General features: G+C 34.8%; 2 protein-coding genes across 2 annotated transcripts; one reads left to right on the top strand and one right to left on the bottom strand.

Moving 5' to 3' along the window:
- The first annotated feature begins 1,891 nt into the window (after positions 1-1,891).
- On the top strand, positions 1,892-21,898 carry LOC136802802 (sperm-tail PG-rich repeat-containing protein 2-like). Its single transcript, XM_067059567.1, has 17 exons — positions 1,892-2,063; positions 2,590-2,858; positions 3,183-3,356; positions 3,857-3,935; positions 6,296-6,363; positions 6,611-6,649; positions 7,161-7,205; positions 7,454-7,555; positions 7,994-8,073; positions 8,494-8,573; positions 12,650-12,704; positions 13,776-13,855; positions 14,933-15,042; positions 15,431-15,485; positions 15,973-16,107; positions 16,855-16,967; positions 21,511-21,898. Exons 1-17 carry the CDS (start codon positions 1,958-1,960, stop codon positions 21,640-21,642), a joined length of 1,722 nt encoding a protein of 573 aa, XP_066915668.1. The 5' UTR covers positions 1,892-1,957; the 3' UTR covers positions 21,643-21,898.
- On the bottom strand, positions 9,355-10,949 carry LOC136802803 (uncharacterized). The gene is made up of 2 exons (XM_067059568.1): positions 10,753-10,949; positions 9,355-10,178 (listed from the first exon to the last, which is right to left on the bottom strand). Exons 1-2 carry the CDS (start codon positions 10,933-10,935, stop codon positions 9,438-9,440), a joined length of 924 nt encoding a protein of 307 aa, XP_066915669.1. The 5' UTR covers positions 10,936-10,949; the 3' UTR covers positions 9,355-9,437.
- Positions 21,899-21,946: the final 48 nt, after the last annotated feature.

Below are 21,946 nucleotides of genomic sequence, written 5' to 3'. Positions count from 1 at the left end.
ATCCAGAAGATGATGAACGTCATGTCCCAACACCCAAGCCAACCATCTCCAAAGCATCTTTCCAGGTCTTCATCAAATCTATGCAGAGACTACCAATTACAATTTATAATGAGAATGTTCAACAGTTGAGATATGAGGTAGTTGAAAAAACATATCCTCCTGGTACTGTTATTATTAAGGAAGGTGATAAACCTTTGGGCATTTTTGTTGTTATCAAAGGTATTTTCAATGTTATTGGAAGTGATGGTAAAACTGTTATTCGGCAGTTGAAACGTGGAGATTTCTTTGGTGAATTATCTAGTCTTTATGGTAAGCCATATACATGCACTGTTTCTGTTGATAATCAGAGTGAATGTCATTTTGCAATGTTACCACATTCAAATGTGAAAAAGATTCTTCTTGATAATGAACCTTCAATAGATGTCAAGTCTTATTTCATCAAACAAGGATATCTTGATTCATCAAATCTTTTTCTATCGATCGATATACCAAGAGCTATATTACAGAGTCGTTTACATGAATGCCCATTGTTTTATGAATGGTCCAAAGAGGCTGTAATGGAATTGACAAACCAACTATCAAAACAATTCATTGAGGTTCATCCAACCAATACACTGCTCACATTTGAGAATGAATCAAACAGTTCTTTGTTTTTGATCTTGGAAGGAACAGTTGAACTGTTGAGAAAGGTTGCATTTGCAGAAGTGGAGTGCAGTGGTTCTTGTACTGCTTTTTGTGAGGAAAATTTATTGGGTAATACCAACAATATGCTGTATTCTTCTAAAGTGAAACAAACATGTCATTGCGTCACACTTCATCAATGGCATTTTGAAGCATTGCTGAAAAACTATCCTATTGAATGTGCTAAATTTATGGAATGGAAAAAGATCTGGCAAGTCTTTTTGGAATCGACAGCTGAATTAAACAATGAGCAGTTAGCATATTTGCATCCAAGCCATGTGCTCAACCTTATCAAAGAACAAAAGAATTTTATTGATTTACCACGTGTTTTTCTTTACGAAATGGTTCTGAAAATGGATTATACAGTTGCTGAAACTAATGAAGTCATTTTTGAGATTGACTCCAGTTACCAGCATGACCCTTTCACATTCATTGTTTTGAAAGGTGAGCTAGCAGTTGAAGCACCATCCAACTCTGACATTATTGTGAAAACAAATGAGACTTTCTACTTGAATCCCAAATTTCCATTAAAAACAAAATTAAAAGCATTATCACCATTAATTGTCAGTGTTTTCAATACTTCGACCATTAAATTGTTGGAATTCAAATATGATGTGCAATCTGGATTTTGAAATACCTTCCAAATATACCAGGTAAAAGGGTAGGTCGTTTGGTTTGTTGGTTGTGTATATCAAAGTTTTTTCAGTTTTTAAACAAAGACCATTATGATCCACCAAAATTAACTAAAATTCTTAAATTTTTCCAACATTCATATAAATTGAAGATAATTTTTTTGTCCTATTCTTGATCAATCAAAGTTGTTTCATTTTTTTGTATCGTAAAAGTTTTAAGAATTATTAGATCACCAAAAGCAGCAAAGAGGTCAAATATAAGGGAAATATCATCCTTGAAGTACTTTTGGCAACTTTTTTCCAGACCATTAAAATTTCTTCCATATGGTTTTTTTTAGTCTAATGGTTTATCAATTGTAAAATACTGATTTAAAAAATATTGTATATAGCAAATATTATGTAATGTTATGAAAGAAGTACTTGAAATCATTCAATTTACTGACTTCTTTCATCAGCTATAGCAAATTCTCTGTCTTCTCTTTTATATTCGGGCAAAAATTTTCTTTAAACAGTTTTAATGAATTTCTTGTAATGAGAACTAGAATTTAATTCAGAAACATTTCTTTCGTTTTAGGTAAGAAACAAAAAAATCATGGTGAAAAAACAAATTTAAAATATAACTTTAATAAAACACAACTTCCACAATGTATGACCGTGCACCTCGTCTTATCTCCCTGGGAACATCTAGCACCACTGATGAAGTTGGCCCTGGTAAATATGATCCTGATCTCACCAATAGAAGAAAGCAAGGTAACAAAAATTCCATTATAATCTTTATACAGAAATTGATCATAAATCTTTTACATTGAATTATTGAAAGTAAAGGAATGAATATTGTTTTGATAACTGATTCAAAAGCTAAGATTATCATGCTTTTTTAAGACTTCTCCACGAATACGTTTACCATTTTGAGATTTTCTATTTCAGAGCTCGGTACTCGTCACTTTGAAGAATGGAGATTAGAGTTTAGATTACAAAGTGCATTTTCTCCAATGTTTTCAGTCAGCTACAGTTCCTAAAATTGCAATGAAAGTTTTGCATGTGCCTTGGTGTTTTGTGAAGTTCTTTTAGCATTAAGTGCTCTCTGGCCCTCTTGGACTCTTTTTCCTCTGCTTTAAAAGTGTCTTATGATCAAGTCGAAAAGCCTGAAAAGAACATCTGAATACTATTATTTGAAGACAACTGTTTCCAAAGCTCAGATGATCAAGCTTTTTAGAATATGGTCTACAAATTAAAGTATAGATTGAAAATGATGTCTTGTTGTTATACTGTTTAGATGGATATGCGCCTTTCCTCTCTATGTCAATGCGAAACTCCTTCCTAGCCGTCAAAAGTGATATTGCAGCTGTACCTGGACCTGGAGCCTATAATCCACGAATATACGAAACTATTTCTGGGGGATCCGCATTAGCCAATCAAAGCATGCGTTTTCACGATAAACCACGTGACACGCCCGGCCCTGGAACCTACAATTTATCTAAACCGTCTGATTGGTTGAAAGAGCAAAAATATAGATGCGAGGATGGTGTTCAGCCTTTTAAAAAGGTATATACTAAAATGTATCCACTTTGATTTTGTATCCAAGAATTTTACTTTTCTCTTTTTTTATTCTATTGAAAACCTGTCTCCCTAGTTGATACACATACATTTCCAGGTTGTAGGCCTACAGTTTCAAACATTTTTAAGCTCTGAGATATGACATGCGAATGGACACACTTACCCTAAAGTTCTCTAAAGAAGCTACCTGACATTGGTTTTATAAAAATGTAAATGTGGAGATGTTGCTGTTTTGGTATTTTACACTTAAATACAAATCACACTTTGAAAATTTGACCTATCATTATCATTTCACATTATCTTTTATTTTAGGATAACAAAACTAGTCAAGTAAACATCCACTATCAACGCAAATCTGCTCCTCCGTCCATCCCATCACCTGGCCAAGCTTACGGTTACGAAGAAAGTAAAGATGGCCGCCTACAAAAACAAAAGATCCCAGCCAAAGATTGTTCTCTCGGACCAGCATATTATAAAATCAACTATGTAAGCAGCGTCGTTAAAGGACTACGTTTAACGTATTTCCTTGCACAGTATTTTAAAAATAAAAGAAAGATAAATTATTTTCTTTTCACACCTTCTAAGCACAGATTTTAAGAAATTCTATTCTTTATCCTGCTTTGTCAGCATAGTGACACTTTCTATGACATGAGAAAGAATATCTTTAAATGTATAGAATCTTTGTTCGAAATATCAAGTGAGCCTCAAGAAAGTATAAGTGTTTTATCATAGTATAAGAAAGCTATAGCTGGACAGCTTATGATTTTTTTAATCGACCAGTGGCAGTTTTTCAGTCGCGGCGCTTTCTTATACTATGGTTTGATTGCTCCATTATAGTGCTCTACAAAGCCTTAGAATGTTCTTTAATTTCTTAACCTCGAAGCCTTAAACTCTTACATACCTTATCCTTATATGATTGTATTAGATATAGGATTTGTGTACTTTGTGTGAGAAGAATCTAATTTCTTCTCTTTATACTACCATAGGACGATACAAAGGCTGTACAGAAATACAAGGGAATTCACTTCGGAAACATGACATCCAAGCGAACCAGTATCAAAAAAGGTTAGAATCCGACGAGTAGTAGGGGGCCAAACCTGGGGTCCCGTGACATCTTTTTTACGACCAAATCATTTTTAGTCTATTCCAAAGAACAGTATATTACAAGATATTTTTGAGAGGGAAGACGCGGATTACGCCCGGGAAAAGTTTTTATGACCAAAAAAGTGACGACATAGGCAAAACTGCAAGGGAAAATAAGGGGTAAGAAAATAGTTTGATTTTCAAAAGTCAAACACCCCTATATCAGTGACTCGCCAGATCCTCCCCGGTGGACAACCCAGTGAAAAAATCTCCCCAAACTTATATCGTTCTACCCCTAACAAACTTTTACAATGAACGATTCATTTTAGACGTTTGCGTTCGTAATCTACTCTAATCAACTTTTTGGACCTACCTTAAGGTAGTCCTTTAAATTAACCCTTGTCCGTTCGTCCGTTCGTCCGTTCGTTCGTCTGTTGCCAGCTTTTCTCGGGATCGGCTCATCAGTTTTTTCTAATTTTTTGCACAATAATGCAAAATGGCAATACCCAAAATGTGACGGAGCCCGATTTTCGAAAAAAAAAATTTTTCCGGCCAAAAATGGCAGAAATATGCCGGAAAAACTGGTTTTTCGGCATTTTCTCGAGATTTCATCATTAGTTTTTTCTGATTTTTTGCTCAAAGATGCGTATTAACAATGCCCAAAACATGGCCTAGTCCGTTTTTTGAGAAAAAAATTTTTCCGGCCGAAAATGCCGGAATATGCCGGAAATCGCCGTTTTTCTGGATTTTTATTGGACTTTTTCCATGTAATTGGTTGTTTTTTCATTCAAAAACATTATTAATAGCAATGCCCACCATCAAGCATGTTTCAATTTTCAATAAAATTGATTTTTGAAGCCGGAACTTTCTAAAAATCGCCGGAACAGCCGATTTTCGCCGGAAAAACAGTATTTCTTGAATTTCTTGAGCTGTACTTTACATTTTTTCATGAAATTTTGCACACTGATGCAAAATGTCAATACCTAAATTGTGACGGAGCCCGATTTTTGAAAAAAATTCATTTCCGGCCGCAAATGCCGGAAATATGCCGGAAACACTGGTTTTTCGGCATTTACTCGAGATTTCATCATTAGTTTTTTCTGATTTTTTGCTCGAAGATGTGTATTAACAATGCTCAAAACATGGCCAAGTCCGATTTTTGAAAAAAATTTTTCCGGCGAAAAATGCCTGAAATATGCCGGAAATCGCCGTTTTTCTAGATTTTCATTTGACTTTTTCCTTACAATTGGTTGTTTTTTCATTCAAAAACATTATTAATAGCAACGCCCACCATCAAGCATGTTTCAATTTTCAAAAAAATTGATTTTACTCCCCTTCCCTCTTCCCCCATCAACAATCAATGATAAAATTTAATGTTTTATACATTTTCGCAAAACGCTATATCGTCTGACTGATTCTTTTAATTTTTCTCCTTATTGCCTTATTATCTAGCTTTCATCATCAGGTAGGTCCATTCAGCATGTTGCTTGTTTATCTTCATTTTCCTTTTGAAATATTCTGCTCTAAGGACCCGAATAATAGAGGGGTCCAAATATAAAAGGGGGTCCGAAATTTCTGTAAAATATAATAGACGGGGAGGGTGTTGAATAAACGGGGGGGGGGGGGGGGTCGAAATCAGTATAGTCAAGAAAGATGCCTTTTTATGAGAATTTTTATTGGGCCAAGAAAAAGCTCTACGAACAAGAATTTTTTGAATTAAATTTCAAGAATTATTCTCGAGCTATACTTTATATATTTTTATGAAATTTTGCACACTGATGCAATATGACAATACCTAAAATGTGACGGAGCCCGATTTTCGAAAAACATTTTTTTCCGGCCAAAAATGCCGGAAATATGCCGGAATAACCGGTTTTTTGACTTTTTCTCGAATTTTCATTTTAAGTTTTTTCTGATTTTTTGCAGAAAGATGCGTATTCGCAATACTCAAAAAATGGCCGAGTTCGATTTTTGAGAAAAAATTTTTTCCGGTTGAAAATGCCGGAAATCGTCGTTTTTGCAGATTTTCATTGGATTTTTTCCTTATATTTCTATGTTTTTCACACAAAAACATTATTGATAACAATGCTCACCATCAAGCATGATTCAATTGTCAATAAAACTGATTTTTGCGACCAGAACTTCCTATTTATTTTTTCCCTACAACCCTTCCCTCTCCCCCCATCAACAATCAATGATGAATTTATTGTGTTGTGTGAATACTAAACGCTAAACGCTATATTTTCTGACTGATTTTTTTCATTTTTCTTTTCGCATTGCTATCTAACTTTCATCATCAGGTAGGTCCATTCAGCATGTTGCTTGTTTATTTTTATTTGTAGTGGAAGACCTACCAGGTCCTGGAGCATATGATCCATATAAGCCAAAGCCTAAAGCCCCTATCGATCTTGTAAGTATGACCTTATTGTAACCGTTTCAACCACCCTCCTTTCTTTACATGAAGTATTTGTAAATATTTTTACTTTCTTTCTCGATGCTCGTTTTCCTGATTTTAGGATGGTTTAGTTTGCCGAATATGGGTCTACGAATGAAATGTTTGACCGGATAATCCTTACTTTTTTCATTTTGTTGGGTCAAATTAAGGGTAAGACCTTTTCCATTAACTTCTTTTGTTTTGTTTAATTCGTATTTTGCAGATCATGGAAGAACAGCAGAAAAATACGGTAGCTGCGCAGGTATGCTCATTTTGTTTTCATTTTTTACACATCACTACCCACTGTGTCGTTGTAACACGGTAAGGAATATTTAGTCAGTGGGTATAAGATTAAGGGGCTAAATGCCAATGGAGACGGAGAATGTGTTGTGTTTAGGTGGTGAGAATTTTGAAGTTTGTTATTATTATATACTATTACAGCCTTAATATCCTAATTCTAGTGTTATTGTTTGCGGAGAGAGACTTCAGTTTTGTTCTCTAAAATAGGGGTGAAATTTCAAGGTACTTTTCTTGTACGATTCTTTGGATAACTTTTTCTGGTGGCTAGACTGGGTAGACTGGATCTGTAACGCAGGGTTCGTACTCTCGAGATACGCAAAAACATAAACCGTATAAATATCGCTGTAACAACAAATTTACGTAATATATATAAACATGTGTATACGTAATTGAAAAAGGACGCAAAATTAGGGCTATTAGCCAATCAGATAATGAGAAATTTTAACTAATCTGAGAAAACCTTTTTATTTTAGTTACCAAGATATCATGAAATTGTCACTAAACAAGAAACAAAGAAGGTAAATTTTATTGGTCCTCTTTATGAGGGTGAATTGAAAGATTAGTTGTACTAACCAATCTACAGGGTTAAACAGTTGTAAGAAACCCTGGATGTGACAATAATTACTTTTTAAACCAAATGTTTCGACCATTAGCAATTTTATGTATCTATATCTGATAATTGTAATTATAATTAAAATGGTGTTAAAACGATGCTTTCATGCCTAAATTTTTTTTTGCTAAAACTATATTGTTTTTTCTCTATTAGGCTGTACCAGGGCCAGGACACTATCAAATCAAGTCACAATTTGAAGCGAAGAAAGTAAATGATAATGCTACAGAAAGACCATCTTTCGGATCACAAGCTAAAGTATGCACAAATATCATATTTCTTTACACACTAGATGAGCTAATTGCTCACAGATTTTTTCCGTGGAAGTGTTTCCAGTTTTGAAGTCGGCAAGTCCACCATGATGTTTTCTAATTTACTTTTTCAAAAGAATCGTTCGAATCTTGGAGCATTCGAATCGCGCTTTTTACGACCAGAATTGAAAACAAGATGGAGCGGAGGGCTTGTCAGCTTTAAACTGGTCACGCTTCTTTTTATATGGGAAGCCTGATTATCAAATAGTTAGTGAAAACTATTTTTAAGAAAACTAGATACCTTTTTCGATAATTAAGTCCCACGTGGTGAACGAATTAATGAAAGAGACTTGGGTTGGTGAAAAAAGTTATTTTTTTGATGTAAAATAATGCTACTAATCAACATCAATTTTAATTGATGATTTATATTGAAATCTTATTCCAGAGATTTTCAAACGCCTACGATTCCACACCTTCACCTGGGATGTATAATGATCCACGCCACGCCCTTGAAATCTGTAACAGGTAGGTACTGTTTGGTTTTTATGCTCCTTCGAAGCTAGGTTAAGACTTTCCACATTACAAAATTTTTGAATACTTCGGATATTTTTAATTTCTTTTGAAATGCTCCTAATTTCACCATTTTGTAAGTATTTTTATGCAATTCCTTAAGACATTGGATGTTTTAGTGCCCTTAAGCCTTTAAAATATTCTTAACTTGATCTTAGTATTTCAGCCATTTTAGCCTGATGATCATAGATAGATTGTTCTTATTAAAAAACGTGTAGCTTGGATTTTGATGTGTTTTCAAATGATGGGATTTTCAAATTTTAGCAGAGTTGGTCTCTTTAAGATTTCTTTCCTCTACAATTTTCATTGGGTAACGAAAACTAAAGATTTTCATATTGTTTTTATGTTATTTGGAATTTCTCCTCTCGATTTTAGAATAAGTGGAATGAAGAAAAGTCCGTTCGGTCAAACTTCAACGCGATTTCGAAAAGACCACCATGTTCGCAAAACACCAGGTAATGAGTTATAGTACTGATTCTACCAGGAGTCTTATTTAGGCTCGGTAAGATGCGAATTTCGACACGAGAAAATTACAAGTGACTGGTCAAAAAATTCTGACCGCCTTTTCAAGTGCACATTCACGCTAATCAATACAATGGGCTTCTTTAAACTCGCCAGCCTAGAATCTAGAATTCGCTGGGGTTAATTTTTCATTCATCAGCCTATCAAAGACAAAAAAAAAACCTGGATTCTACTATACTAATAAGTTTAGTACGCAAGTGGACAGATTCGTAAAAATGATTACTTTAGGCACGCACAAAGTTTGTTAAACAAGTTAAAGAAATAAATTACAAAAGTCCTATGTATTAAATATGCTATGCAAAGGTTGTAGTCCTAACAAATCATATGTCGCTGTTTACTGGTTGAGAAGATATTACTCTACTTCAGTGTGGTCTTTTAAATCAACATCATCTGGCGTTGATATTCGAGTATAAACTTTGTACCGATAGCAGAAAGCTACGGGTATGTGTGGGATACCTTAGGATAGGTAAACTTTTTTTATTTCCGGCAAAGATTTTTTAACAAATTCCGTCCATAGTTACAAAACCTGGTTGCAACACTAATTTACGGGATCATTCTGCTGTTTTTACGGGCATGCCGGCAATGTTTTTTTGCTGCGTACAAATTGCGTAAACAACACAGAACGGCTCTGAGACTGACACCTAACAAGCTGAAGCGACTTTTTACCTATCCAGTGTAGGTCTTTCTCCGTTGTTAGAGTGGCAATAAGTTTCCTACATCCTACAGTATGATTCGACTTTATGGACCGTGAAATTCTTTCTATACCCATCACTCATCACATCCTAAACATCGAGTAATCATAGATAGCTACTCGGTTGCACCATAGTTATATCTTCTCCTAAATAATTACTAATGCCACCGCCAGGTATGGAGTCCCCAGAGCTGATCGTTTCATTATTCACATTGTCATTCAAATGTCTTGATATTTCACCACTCACATCATCTAAAATAGCCCTGGTAACATTCTGATCAACATTGTTGTGACTATATGGTAAATTTTGATAAGGATCATTTATAATGGGTTCTACCGTAAATTTGCATTTGTAAAAACGATCTTTATGTCTCACAGTCCATTCTCGATAACTCAATGAAGCAGCATTGTCTACCATTGACATTTGATCTGGATCAACTTCTTCTTTGATGCGTATCTTCGATGGTGGCTCTATGGTCGCTTTTTGTTCATTTATGCACATTGAAGCACCTGATAATGTATTTCCGGAACTGTACACTTCCCGAGGAAGTAGTGTATTTTGATCACTTTCACCCATAGAATTCTCATATAAAGAATCTGTTGGCTCCTTCTTAGAATGTTGTATATCGTTTTCCTGCATATTTGATTGGTCTAATACACACATAGAAGGAGGACATTGTTCATCTCTCTTCTTCTGTTCCGCTATTTTAGATTTGATATCTCGAACTTGTTTTTGACTTAGCCCAGCAAAATCATCTTTCACTCTGGTATAAATCTTTTTATAACCAGCTGGTTTATCTTTGTTAAGATTATCAACAATAGCTTTGATTTGACTTTTCTTGATCACCTAAAAATGAAAACAAAAGTAACAAATAGTCAATTTGTTGGAGTGTTACCTTCCGTTCGCATACAGTTGACGCTCTCTAATTTCGACGTTGTACTATTAGATATGATCCATTACTCGATTGCTCCATTGAAAGTCTCCTTCAATAATATTGTCTCATAAACAACACTCTTGAAAATTCCAATCCTCCTTGAAAGTCGAATTAGAGAGCATCGATTGAGAATTTTTTTTTTTTTTTTAGACATCTAAGCTAAGGAAGATTAGAATTCGGACTGACGACTTCTCTATTACCTTTGGTTTCTCAGTTGTTGTTCATATTTCTTGGCATCCTTTTAAGCTTTTTCGGCACAACAGAAATCTCTTTCAAAAAGCCGATCAATACAAAAAGCAAACTTTTACCAATCTAACCCTAACGCCAAAAGGGTATTCGTCTCCAGTTTACAAAAGAGAATGGGAACGAAAATCTTTTTGAATTTGTGAATATGTCGCTGTTTTTCAAGTCTAGTGCAGCCTCAGTAAGCCTCATGTCAGCCTGTTTTTTAATTAAGATGTATATAATAAAACCATTTTAACATACCTTTTTCCCCTTATAATACAATACATCTTCTTCAGCAGTGAATTTTCCATTGGATCGCCAGAATTTAATGACAGCATTCTTTTGTATTTTACTTCTAGCTTTGACGGGAACAGCAAAAGTCTTTTTAGCTAATGCAACCAAAGTTTCATATTCTTCATCGCCAACTGCGTGAATGCTGCTCATTTTGTTTAATGAAACGTTCGTTTTTTGGACCTTTAATACTGTAAAGCTTTGATAAAAAAGCAGACGAAAATATAACAGTAAAAGTCTATTATCTTGAACATTGGGAACAGGCTCTTTTTCAACTTTCTTTGAAAAATGCCATAATATTTGCCAAAACTCTTCATTGCTTCTTAAATTTCCACAAAGAAAATCGGTCTAATCCCAAAAAAGTTGAAAAGGATATGTACAAACTGGGTACCCCCCAGACAAAAAGATTCTAATTGATAGGGTTTGCTATATGTACGACTACAATACATGCATCTTTGTCATCTAAAGAAGGGAAAGAGCGCTACCCAGGGCTACACCATAAAAAAATATCACTAAGTTTTTTACAAAATTCAAAATTGTCTATAAAGTTATTTACAAGGGAAGGGAATCGAAAATAAATTGCACCTTGAGCTACACCTCTAAAACGAAATTATCCCAGAAACAAATGTTACTGTATTTCATAAAATTTATTAATAAAACAGTAAACTACACACTACATACTTTTCTCTATCACACAACATGAGTTTTCTCTCATTACATTTCTCAACAGAAAAAAAACACATTCACAAAATATTATTGCAAAATGAGTCGACTTCATTTACATAACAAAAGAAAAAAAAACTGTCAAATATTTGCCGATATTATTATGAAAGAATTAACCAATCAACACTTAATTATGATAATTTATGCAACCGTGTCTGTAATCTATATATTAATAGCGGTGCTTTGTGTGTCTGTGTGTCACCACTTTCGTTTTCGCTTTGTTTGTGTTTTAAAATTATGACTTTTATTAGTCTCTTGCTCCACAAGTTTGTTCTATTGGATTCGCGCCATTTGCAAAAGATCGGATAGAGCTTGGTTTAGACTTTATTCAGCCTTTGTTTTGAAATTTAAGGCCCATCTACATTTTAGTAATTTTAATTTCTGCCCAGAGTTGCCTTTTTCTCTCTTCTTTTTGTTTTAAATGTTTCGAATGTATTTAACGATCGTATTTATTAATGACATTCGAATTCTTTTCAAAACAAAACAATTTCATTTCATAGAAAGAATATTTCAAAAGTAAATCAAAACATGAAAATTAAAAAGTTTGTGGACAATCAACAGCATTCAAAGGACGATATAAGAAAAAATTAGTTCACTTCTTTATTCTTATAAAAATATTCAAGTCGTCGTTACGTTAAAAAGTGTGAACGTCATTTTTTATGTTTAAATTCGAAAAGGGTTTAAAAAAAAGCAACTTAGAATTGTCTTATTTTTTTTCGATCTGATAGAAAACAAAGAGTTGCACTATTCTTTGTGACCTTCCCACTTTTTCCTGAAAAATTGTCATTTAAACTGGACGGCATATTTAACGCGAGCGAAGCGAGAAAAATAACTACCTGCAGAGTCGTTTCAAACGACACTGGTACAGTAAACGATGCTCTTTCTGATAACTTTTGACTTAAACAAAAAATTATGTCACGGGGGGGGGGCAGTACACGATCCAAATATGGTTAAAAGATAAGACACCCGGGGAAGGTTAGAGTTAAACGTTGTAGAGATTTTTTTTTTCTTGATCGTTTTTTTAAGCCAGCTTAACATCGATAGGACTTTTAGTGCGTTCAGCTACAGCTTAACCGGCGTGCGACGCCGGGTACCGGCTAGTGTATGATAATTATGACGTTATTCTCTCTTTTTCTTTGAAAAGGACCTGGAACTTACAATCATAAAGACATAGCTACAGATTTAAAGAAGCAAGCAAAGTAAGTTGAAAGTATATTATATTTGTACAGTGAAGTAAAATAGAAAAATATTCTGTAAACTTTCATGCATATTTTTTGGCATCTTCTTGCGCACACTTTGTTGAAAGTTTCATATCGTCCACTTTTAAGTTATCTGGTTCAAATTCAAAAATTTTTATACGACACGCTAAAGTTCTGAAGGTGGCGAAATTTTAACATCTGGAAGGTTTAGATTACGGAATTTTGCAAGACCGCGCCAAGGACTTTACAGCGGGAGGTTTGAACCCCAGCCCTCGTTTTCGGGGATTTTTGGTCAAACCAAAATACTTTCAGGTTTACACGCAAGGTTACAATCAAGGTCATAATATATTGAGAATTTTGGTTATTTTAACGTTTTTCAAGAAGTTCTGGCGAGAAAGTCGATTTTGGGCTATCTCTTTAATTTAATCGAATATTTCAATTTGGGAGGGGTTGGAAGACTTCCAGGCTATATTCTGAGTCTTATTGGACTATTTTTGAACTTTTGGATCCTCATATTTATCCTAAGGTCTTCCTAAAGTCTTAAGTCTCATGTTAAAACTCTACCCTTCCAACCTACTTTAGAGCACTTACAAATCGATTGTGGTTCAAAAACTTCCCAGTGGATTTCCCTTTTTTTCTCAAATATTATGACCTTGATTGTCTTTGAATCCACCAGGAGATACGGCACGTCAAAGGTTGACTATTATTATTCCTCTCTGATGGGATTTGGCCCCTCCTTTAGAGCTTTAGCGTGGGCGGTCGCCAATCTGCCATCGGAATGTTCGTTTTTTCGTTGTTCGTCTGTTCGTCCGTTCGTCCGAGATCGGCTCATTAGTTTTTTTCTGATTTTTTTGCATATTGATGCAAAATGACAGTACCCAAAAAGTGACGGTGCCCCATTTCTGAAGAAAAAAAATTGGGTCAATTTGGGCCAAAAAGTGCCTAAAAATGTTCTTCTTCTTCTGAATTTAGTCCTACTAGACTACTACTTAAGATTTTGAAAGCAATTCTGACACCGAGTCTCACAAGCGAGCGAAACAATTTGCTATTCTATCCTTCATTTTGTTGTAGATTATCTTCAACTCGGAAAGGAGTATTTGGAACGACAGCAGATCGTTTGGCACCATTAGATTGTAAAGATGATCATCCAGGTATCAACTCTACATGATGACAGCTACATCGAATAACGGCAAAATAACCAAAATCCTCGATATTTTGAACTTCATTGTGGTCTTAGCTGACGCTACGGAACCTTTCTATTCTGCAGGCTGACCCGAAAGCAAAGTAGACCTGACTTACCCTGCAAAGAAATAAACTTTTCTTCTCATGTGAAAAAAAACCATTTCATGATATCTATAGATACTTATTCTCGCTTAATATCGAGTGTAAATTAGTTTGAAAATGCATTAAACACCTATCAAAAAAGTCTAGCATCGAGATCTGTAAAGACTGTATGAAAGGTCTTCAGGCTTAAATTTTCCAACATTCCAACATCGAATGGTATCGAATCTCGGACATCTCGGGCTTCAGACACACATAGTTCAGAGTCTACTTTTAACTGAAATTTTCGAGTTTAAAACCAAGTCATCTATTATGTAATCGCTGGAAAAAAAACTAATTTATTGTTCATTATTCTCCTTAACTGACGTATGTTAGCTCGGTCAGCTTTTTGTATTTTGTATTTTGCCTCGCAATATACATGTGTGTTTTTTATCCCCGATTACTGCAAACTCGCCCAATGAGTAGCTTACCTAAAGAGGTAACTTTATCAATTACTAAAAATAATGAAAACGGTAGGTAATTTGAAACTCTGAGTATGTGTGGCTATAAAAAGAATGTAACGCCGGACTCCTCAAACAGCCAAGACTTAATACCTATCTTTTACTACATTGTACCAAGAATGATAGACAAAATTTCATCTTCGAGATGATTGAAGATTTTCTTTTAATAATATGTTTTATATATACGCACTTTTCATGCTGACGAAGTAGAATTAACAAAAAGAGTTTCTCAAAATTTGTGCTAGTGCGTCGCGGGAGGAGGATAAAGTTGTTCTTTCAATTTTTAAGGTGTTTTAAGTTGCAAAAATTTCTTCCCATTTTTTTCCTAAAATTTTGCCCCTCCCCCTCACTTCAAACGGCTCGCTGGGGACCATGGATAGGAGATACGTTAAATGATGATGTCCTTTAAAGATCGTTTTTATTACTAGTAAAATATGTCACTTATAGGTCCTGGAGAATACGAGGTCAAATCGAACATTCAACAATCGATTGGTCATAAGAAACATGCGGTATTCGAATCGGGTACCAATCGATTAGGTCATCCTAATTACCCTAATGTAAGTATCGTTTCTCTCGTTGAAGTCGTTGAAAATTTTTGATCCAGTCAGACGAAGAAGGAGTCAAATAAACATGAAGATGGAAGAATCTATCTGCTCCTTTTTAGAGCTGAAGTGAAGAAATTTGGTGTTAATTTCCGATGAGAAGGTTGAAGAGAATAAGAATAAGCACGATGCTGGTGATTTTCTTGGAGGGAGGGTGGTTCCTAGGATCTTCCTTTGGTGATGGGGACCTTTTTTTCAGGCGATCTTCCAGGAAGATGATCTATCATATTTTTATGTATATTTTCAGGTTGGTGGGAAGTATTGTAATTGTATTGTATTTGAGTAAGACACGCTCCATGTTTATCTGATTTTCTTCTGATTATGTTTTTCTTTTGAATTTTAGGATGCACCACCGCCTGGCTCATACGAAGTCGCAAAATCGTTTGACAAAACTCAAGGTTCGAAATGTTTATATTGAAAATATGGTTGTGGTGGTTGCGATCCTCCTGGACATAGGGCCCGCATAAAAATAATGATTCTTTTGTTCTCCAATAAAAGATCCTTAAGCCTGTGCTTGGTTAGGAAAATATGTAAAATTGACTTGCTTCACGTTAACAAGGAAGCCTGAACAAGTGACGTGATGGGAAAGAAATTCTGGGGTTGCCAAGCAAAAATTTGACGCTCTTTCAAAGATATTTTGTTTGTAGATATTTTATTTTTTCGCCATTTTTGTAATAAATGAGCGCCTTTTCACGTTTAGATGAGCACTGCCTAAACTTGGTTTACGAAATTATTACGATTTTCCTTATTGGTACCCCTCACCTTTTTGTTGCCTCCTTGAAATAGCTCTGTTGGGGGGGTATCCTCTGACACCACGCAACTGGGAGAACTGCAGACCGATCCAAGTTTCTGCAACTTTGCTAATTCAATAACTTACTTTTATAGGGAAAGTGTTGTACGGGGATACACACAAGATCACTGAAAGTAAAAAGAAGATCAATGGAGGTTTCTTGTCGTCAACCAAACGTTTCTCACAACCAAGGGATGTCAGACATAAGAAAGCTGATCTTGAACTACCTGGTAAGGCAGAGTGCAAAGTTCACTATTTCTATTTGAAGTTCATTTTCGAATAATCTGGGTACTTTCAATATATCAATTTAAGTGAATCCAAGATTGGCCTTTTCCAGAAATAGTCCTCAACGGGGGGTTGAGGATATCGGATATCCAGGGGGTTAACGATTTTTTTTCAAAAGTGGATATCCAGTGGGTTAAATATCTACAAGGGAGCGGATATCCAGGGGGTGAAGTGTCTTTTCAAGTAAAAAATACGATATCCAGGGTAAGCATCTTTACAAGAGAGGATATCTAGGGAGTTGAGCATATTTCTAAGAGTGGATATTCAGGTAGTCTACACTAATAAAGTAGGATATCCAGGGGGTTCGATACTTCGAAAAATCAATATCCTCAAAAGTGGGGGTAATAAATTTTTCTGGAAAAGCCCATTGCCCGGCATGGAATAAGACGGAAAACCAATTTTTGATATGTCTAATAATAACCTTAAAATCTACCGAAACAACACTGTGGTTAAATCATTGACATTCGGGGCTCGCGCCATACTTTTAATGGCTACAATTCTGGCAAAATCAGTCTTGAAATTGGGCCATTTTAAGGCACATACAAAATTGAAACCATGGCTGCGCCTCCTTTATTCGCTATATTTTTTGCCTATCCGCTTACAAAATCATGCCGTGGCATGAATTTTTAGTTATTCTTTTGTTGAATGGGAAATCGTCCTCTGAAATCTTTGTTTTCTCTAACTCCATCAAGGTCCTGGTCATTATGATATCAAAGAGCCAGATGTCCCTGGTGGTAACTTGGTCACCAAAGAATCACGTTTCAAACAACATGATAACAATGTCCCTGGACCAGGCTCTTATCAGGTAAATACATATGTTTTTTTGATTTTTGTTTTTCTTAGGTCCCAAATATAACGGAGAGTTAAGAAAGTCCTAAATTTCTGTCTAATCGAGGATCCTTTCTTGCCTATTAGTCAATTTAATGTTGTTGGATAAAAATCAATGATAAAATGTTTTCCAAACATGTAATACTTTAGGTCCTTTAGCTTTCTGTTAATCAAAAATTATCTAAATTATCTAAAACGATAATAGACGTTTGAGCATCTTTGCAAATATTCGAGGGAGACTGTCTTTGAAAGGTTCAGGGGTTAGCTTTTTCTCTTTCTTAGATTTCTTAGATTCTTATAATTGGTAATTTTTGCTCCAAAATTCTTCTATCATTCCTTGTGAAACCTTCAATAATGAACATGGGTTGGAAATGCCTTAGTCTAAATAATATACAGCTCCAGGCTTTTTGGCCTTACTTAAAGTTTACGCTCGAAACGTAAGAAGATATGACATAGCTTAGAAATGCCTGGGCCTAAAGAGGATTATTCATGTGACTACATGTGACTACAAAACGCTCAATCAAGAGAACCGTTTATTCTTTTAAGATACTCTCTATCAACTTATATCCACTGAACTTTGTAAATACCTGAAGTTTCATGACCAATTAAAATCATGCTATCATGTATTGTTATCACCTAATGTTAAATGGTCCCATACATAATTTGTTCTTTTAATTGCGTCATGACTTATTATTATAGATTAAGGTAATTTAGCATACATTACTTACTGCATCTCAATAAGTAGGCTTCTGCTCATCCTCTTACGAAAACGTTTCTTATAGGAAGTACAGTATATCTATAGAAGTCTGCGAATAAGACTTCTCAATAAGTTTTAACTACAAGGTTAATAAGCTTACCATTTCCTCTGCATCTTTGCTTGACCTTTCATTCGAGTTTATTTTTTTTATCGTTTTATCTATTGCGTTTGGTCTGCCTTCACCTGCTTTTATAAACCCGCAACAAAGCCATTGCAGTGTTAAAACTTTGCCTAACGCCAAAGCCAAACGGCGACAATTCTTCAACCCTAGTACCCCCCCCCTCCGTATTACACCGCTATCATATTAAAGGGCTGCCATTACAATAGACTCTCCAACCTTATCGGGCTCTAAGGGTTCATGAAAATTTCTCATAGTGGCTTAAAAATTCCCACTGAGAGATGGGACAGGAGCTTTGATGGTTTATACACCCCATGATATTTATTGCTTAATAAATTTTCACATAGAAAAATCTATGATATAAGGATAAACGAATGAAAATCTGGGATAATACTCCATCCAATATCAAAGTTATGAAAAAAAGAGAAAATTAGTAATCGATATATCTTAGTACGCGATATCTATTAGGATCAATTTTTTTTTTAGCTATTGATTAAAATAAACCTCGGTCTAAATCAAAGCTTATCTCCTCACGATGAAAAATTTGCACTTTTTTTTTTAGATTTCGTATGTTATTAGTTTTAATGGGCTCCATTATCACCCCCTTCCCTTTTTCACAGCCCCTCCTTTATACCTCCCTTGTTGAAAGAAACTTCCTTGATATACATGCTGTTTTATATAAGAACAAAAGCTTCCTGGCCAAAAAAAATAAAAATATTCTAAGACCATTTTAAGTCTTTGTTAGCTCTAAAACGTGTAATTTTCTATATATCATTTTTAGGCTTCAGACTCGCAAAATTAAGAACACCCGAAGATTCTCAATGTTCTTATAAAAAACTAGTAATTTTTCCTCCTTTACTAGTTCTTCTCATAATTTATTTAGTAGGTTTTCTTCAAAACATAATCCATCATTCCCTTGTTTTCAGTACTTCCTAGTACGACCTTTTTATTAGAACACATTAATTTTGAAAGAGGTTTCAGCTATTCTTAATTTTTCAAAATATTCAAGCTTTATAATGCTCTTTACGTATTGTCTTAATGCATTTAAGCTATAAAAAAGCTATAAAAGCTATAAAAGTTAAAATAAATTTCTGGTAACTTAGTCTAAGGTTCAGAATGTTCCTGATTTGTTCTTAGGTTTAGGCCAAATTTCAGCCTTGTGTTCTTATAACAAAGAGCCTTTGCCTTCGCATGAGACTGTCCCTAAATTTTCTAGCTCCAAAATTCAGAAGGATTAGGACATATTTTCTAGGCCTCTTAACACAATTCCTTTCCTCACAACATCAGTTTCGGTCATCAAGAAAATGATTGAAAACCGATTAAGATGAATGAGAGAAAGGGGTTGGGTCACACAATCTTCTTTTCTGAAGAGGAATACGAATTTCTTTTTGATCCTTATTACGAGAATCTTATATCGTCGAAAGTGTAACCCTATTCGTACTAGGGGGACTGTTTCTGCTCAGGGGGGAAACTAATGTTAATAGCTCCTGAAATAATGGAACTTTTGGCATGAAGTTTTCTGTAAATTCCTAACTTTTCAAAAGTTAAGGGGTGGTTTTGAACCGCCCCTAAAAGCTTAGTATGAATAGTATGAAGGTGACCCTAAAGCTCCTCTTTCGATAGCTATCTACCCAGGATTCCTTGATCTTTTTCATTACAGTAGTTGAACAGTCTTAATAAAGCCTATTCTGAGCTCCACACGGGGTTTCGCTGGTTTCAAATGGTCGTAAACCTCCATGGATCATACGATAATGTTTGAATTGAAGGCTGATCACCATGTAACATACAAAATAACACCTTTCACAGCAATTAGCATTCAACTGTAAATTGGAATGATAGCTGTGTATTCTTGCCTGTAACAGATCAAGTTTCAACAATCACAGCATGCAGCAGCGTAAATCAGTCATGATTTTTCTTTAGGTCGAATGTTTGCAAATTTTTTTTCCTTTTTTCGGCTAATTCACCACTTTCACGGGTGTTCAAATGGTAAATCAATTGCAGTGATCTTACATATTCTTTACAGTCCATAAAGAGATCTCAAGAAACGTGCCTGATGTAATCACTGATTAGATCAGTATTGTCTGGGGGAGTTGAAAATTGAATAGACCTTTTTTCAAAGAGGACATCCTGTTGAATAATTATGTAGTCCAACCATATGGTAGGGCCATGCATAATTACTGTATCATGCATATTGTAATGATTATGCACGGTTTTATCATTCTTTTTCTGCTGGACTACATAATTATTCAACAGGATGTCCTCTTTGAAAAAAGGTCTATTTACTGAATGTATTGAAATCAAATAACGCCAATATCTCGAAAAATGAATCAACAATTTAAAACTTCTTCCCTGTTTGCAAATCCAGGAATTCCTGCGACAAATTGAGTTTGAAAATGCTAAATCTATAGACCTATTGTTAATTTGAGGGTATCATTTTAGTTACGCGGTCTTCTCGAGGTGCCCCGCAAGCTTAGCACCAATTTAATGCGTTATCTCTTAAATCAACACATACAGTTTACCATCTTGTATAACTAGTATCACGACAGCCATATCATTCATCTAAAGTAAACATGTTTTTAATTGACACAACTCAAATCTTGACAGTAAGTTTTATAAGAGGATTATTCTACTATCACTTTTTAAGAAAATCAAACAAAAGCATAAAACTGTGATCCTCTTGCCTTATATTTTTTCGATCCACTTAGAAAATGGATTTATTATTCTTACGCTAAATTCACTCTGTGTGTGTTTACTTATCATAAAAGTAGATTAGACAACGCTTCGGGTTTCCGAATATTCTGTAGGTTTTTACAGCTTTGGGTTTTTTGAAGATGCCTAACTACACCAGCGTGTACTAGACCTGAAAACAATTGTATTTTTTGGCAAAATTATTGGCATCGAGGGATAAATAGACTTGCTGCAGAGTTCAGAAATTTTCAAAATTTACTGCTTTTAAATTCTCTGTCACTCATTATGAACTTTTAGTGCTTTAAAAGAAACACCAACCAGAAGTTTGAAAACCTTAATTTTTATACTAACAATGAGCTCTTCCAGAAAAATGAGGGGGGGGGGTGGAGGATATAGTGTCCGGAGGTAGTGAAAAATATACAAAATTTGCCCTATCCGGGGGTACACTTGCTCTATCTGGGGGGTCAGACCTGCTCGGGGGGTCAAAATTCACAATGTCCGGGGGGTAAATTTCTAAAAGATAAATATAACTATCCTCCACCCTCCATATTCAATTTTTTTTTTGAAAAGCCCAATCTTGACCATGGTAAAAAATAAGGAAAATTTCAGCAAATCAAAACTGCAAGTTCTTATGTTATTTTGACCAGTTTTGACCAGACAAACCCTTCGCCTTATTTCTAATCATATACACCTTTTTTTATAAGAACATCCAAAATTTTTGATGCCTTCGGATGTTGTTAACTTTTTGAGTTTTAAACCGTAAAGTTCTTAACATGTTCTTAACTTGTTCTTAATATTGTGGCCATCGAAGCCTTATGTTCTTATATAGTTTGTTCTTATATAAAAAAACGTGGTGTAACAGATCATTCATTCTACCCTTTAGTGTGAATACTTGCCATACATGCAGTTATCAGAACCTGCTCGACTGAGATTACATTATTTCTATTTCCATTTTAGTTGAGTCCACTTCTACAACATTCAGTATTGAAGAGTACTTTCAACGCAACACTGACCAATCCTGTTGCAAAAGCGCTTGAAGAATTAAACGAACAAAAGATGAATTCCATGCCGCTTTCTGTTTTCCTTTGAAGAGAAGAATCTCATCACAAATCATATCTTTTTTAATTTCAATATTTTCAAGTTTTGTAAATTTTATGTAGTAAAATAGTAATGAATTGTAAATCTTTTTTGATTTGTATACTTTTTTAATTTCAACCATATATCTCCGAGTGATTTTGATTTGTAACCAAAAAACCGACAGTATTTCCTTTTTTTGTATGTATATTAGTGAAGGATTAATATATTTGATTTTTGTATAAAGAAACCAACAATGCTTCATACAACATTTTCTGAATTTTGCAAGATCTTCCTATTTTGGTCTTTAAGGTTTACC

The sequence above is a fragment of the Clytia hemisphaerica genome, unplaced genomic scaffold (genome assembly GCF_902728285.1).
Source record: "Clytia hemisphaerica strain Z4C2 unplaced genomic scaffold, Clytia hemisphaerica genome assembly, whole genome shotgun sequence".
In the NCBI taxonomy this organism is placed as follows: domain Eukaryota; kingdom Metazoa; phylum Cnidaria; class Hydrozoa; order Leptothecata; family Clytiidae; genus Clytia; species Clytia hemisphaerica.
This window is presented reverse-complemented; position numbering and strand designations above follow the sequence as displayed.

Excerpts from the sequence above, each read along its gene's own strand:
- LOC136802802 (XM_067059567.1), top strand. The coding sequence starts at position 1,958 with ATGTATGACCGTGCACCTCGTCTTATCTCCCTGGGAACATCTAGCACC. Across the intron at positions 7,556-7,993 it reads CTTTCGGATCACAAGCTAAA|AGATTTTCAAACGCCTACGA; the intron begins GTATGCACAAAT and ends ATCTTATTCCAG. Across the intron at positions 8,074-8,493 it reads GCCCTTGAAATCTGTAACAG|AATAAGTGGAATGAAGAAAA; the intron begins GTAGGTACTGTT and ends TCTCGATTTTAG.
- LOC136802803 (XM_067059568.1), bottom strand. The coding sequence starts at position 10,935 with ATGAGCAGCATTCACGCAGTTGGCGATGAAGAATATGAAACTTTGGTT. Across the intron at positions 10,179-10,752 it reads TGTATTATAAGGGGAAAAAG|GTGATCAAGAAAAGTCAAAT; the intron begins GTATGTTAAAAT and ends TTTCATTTTTAG.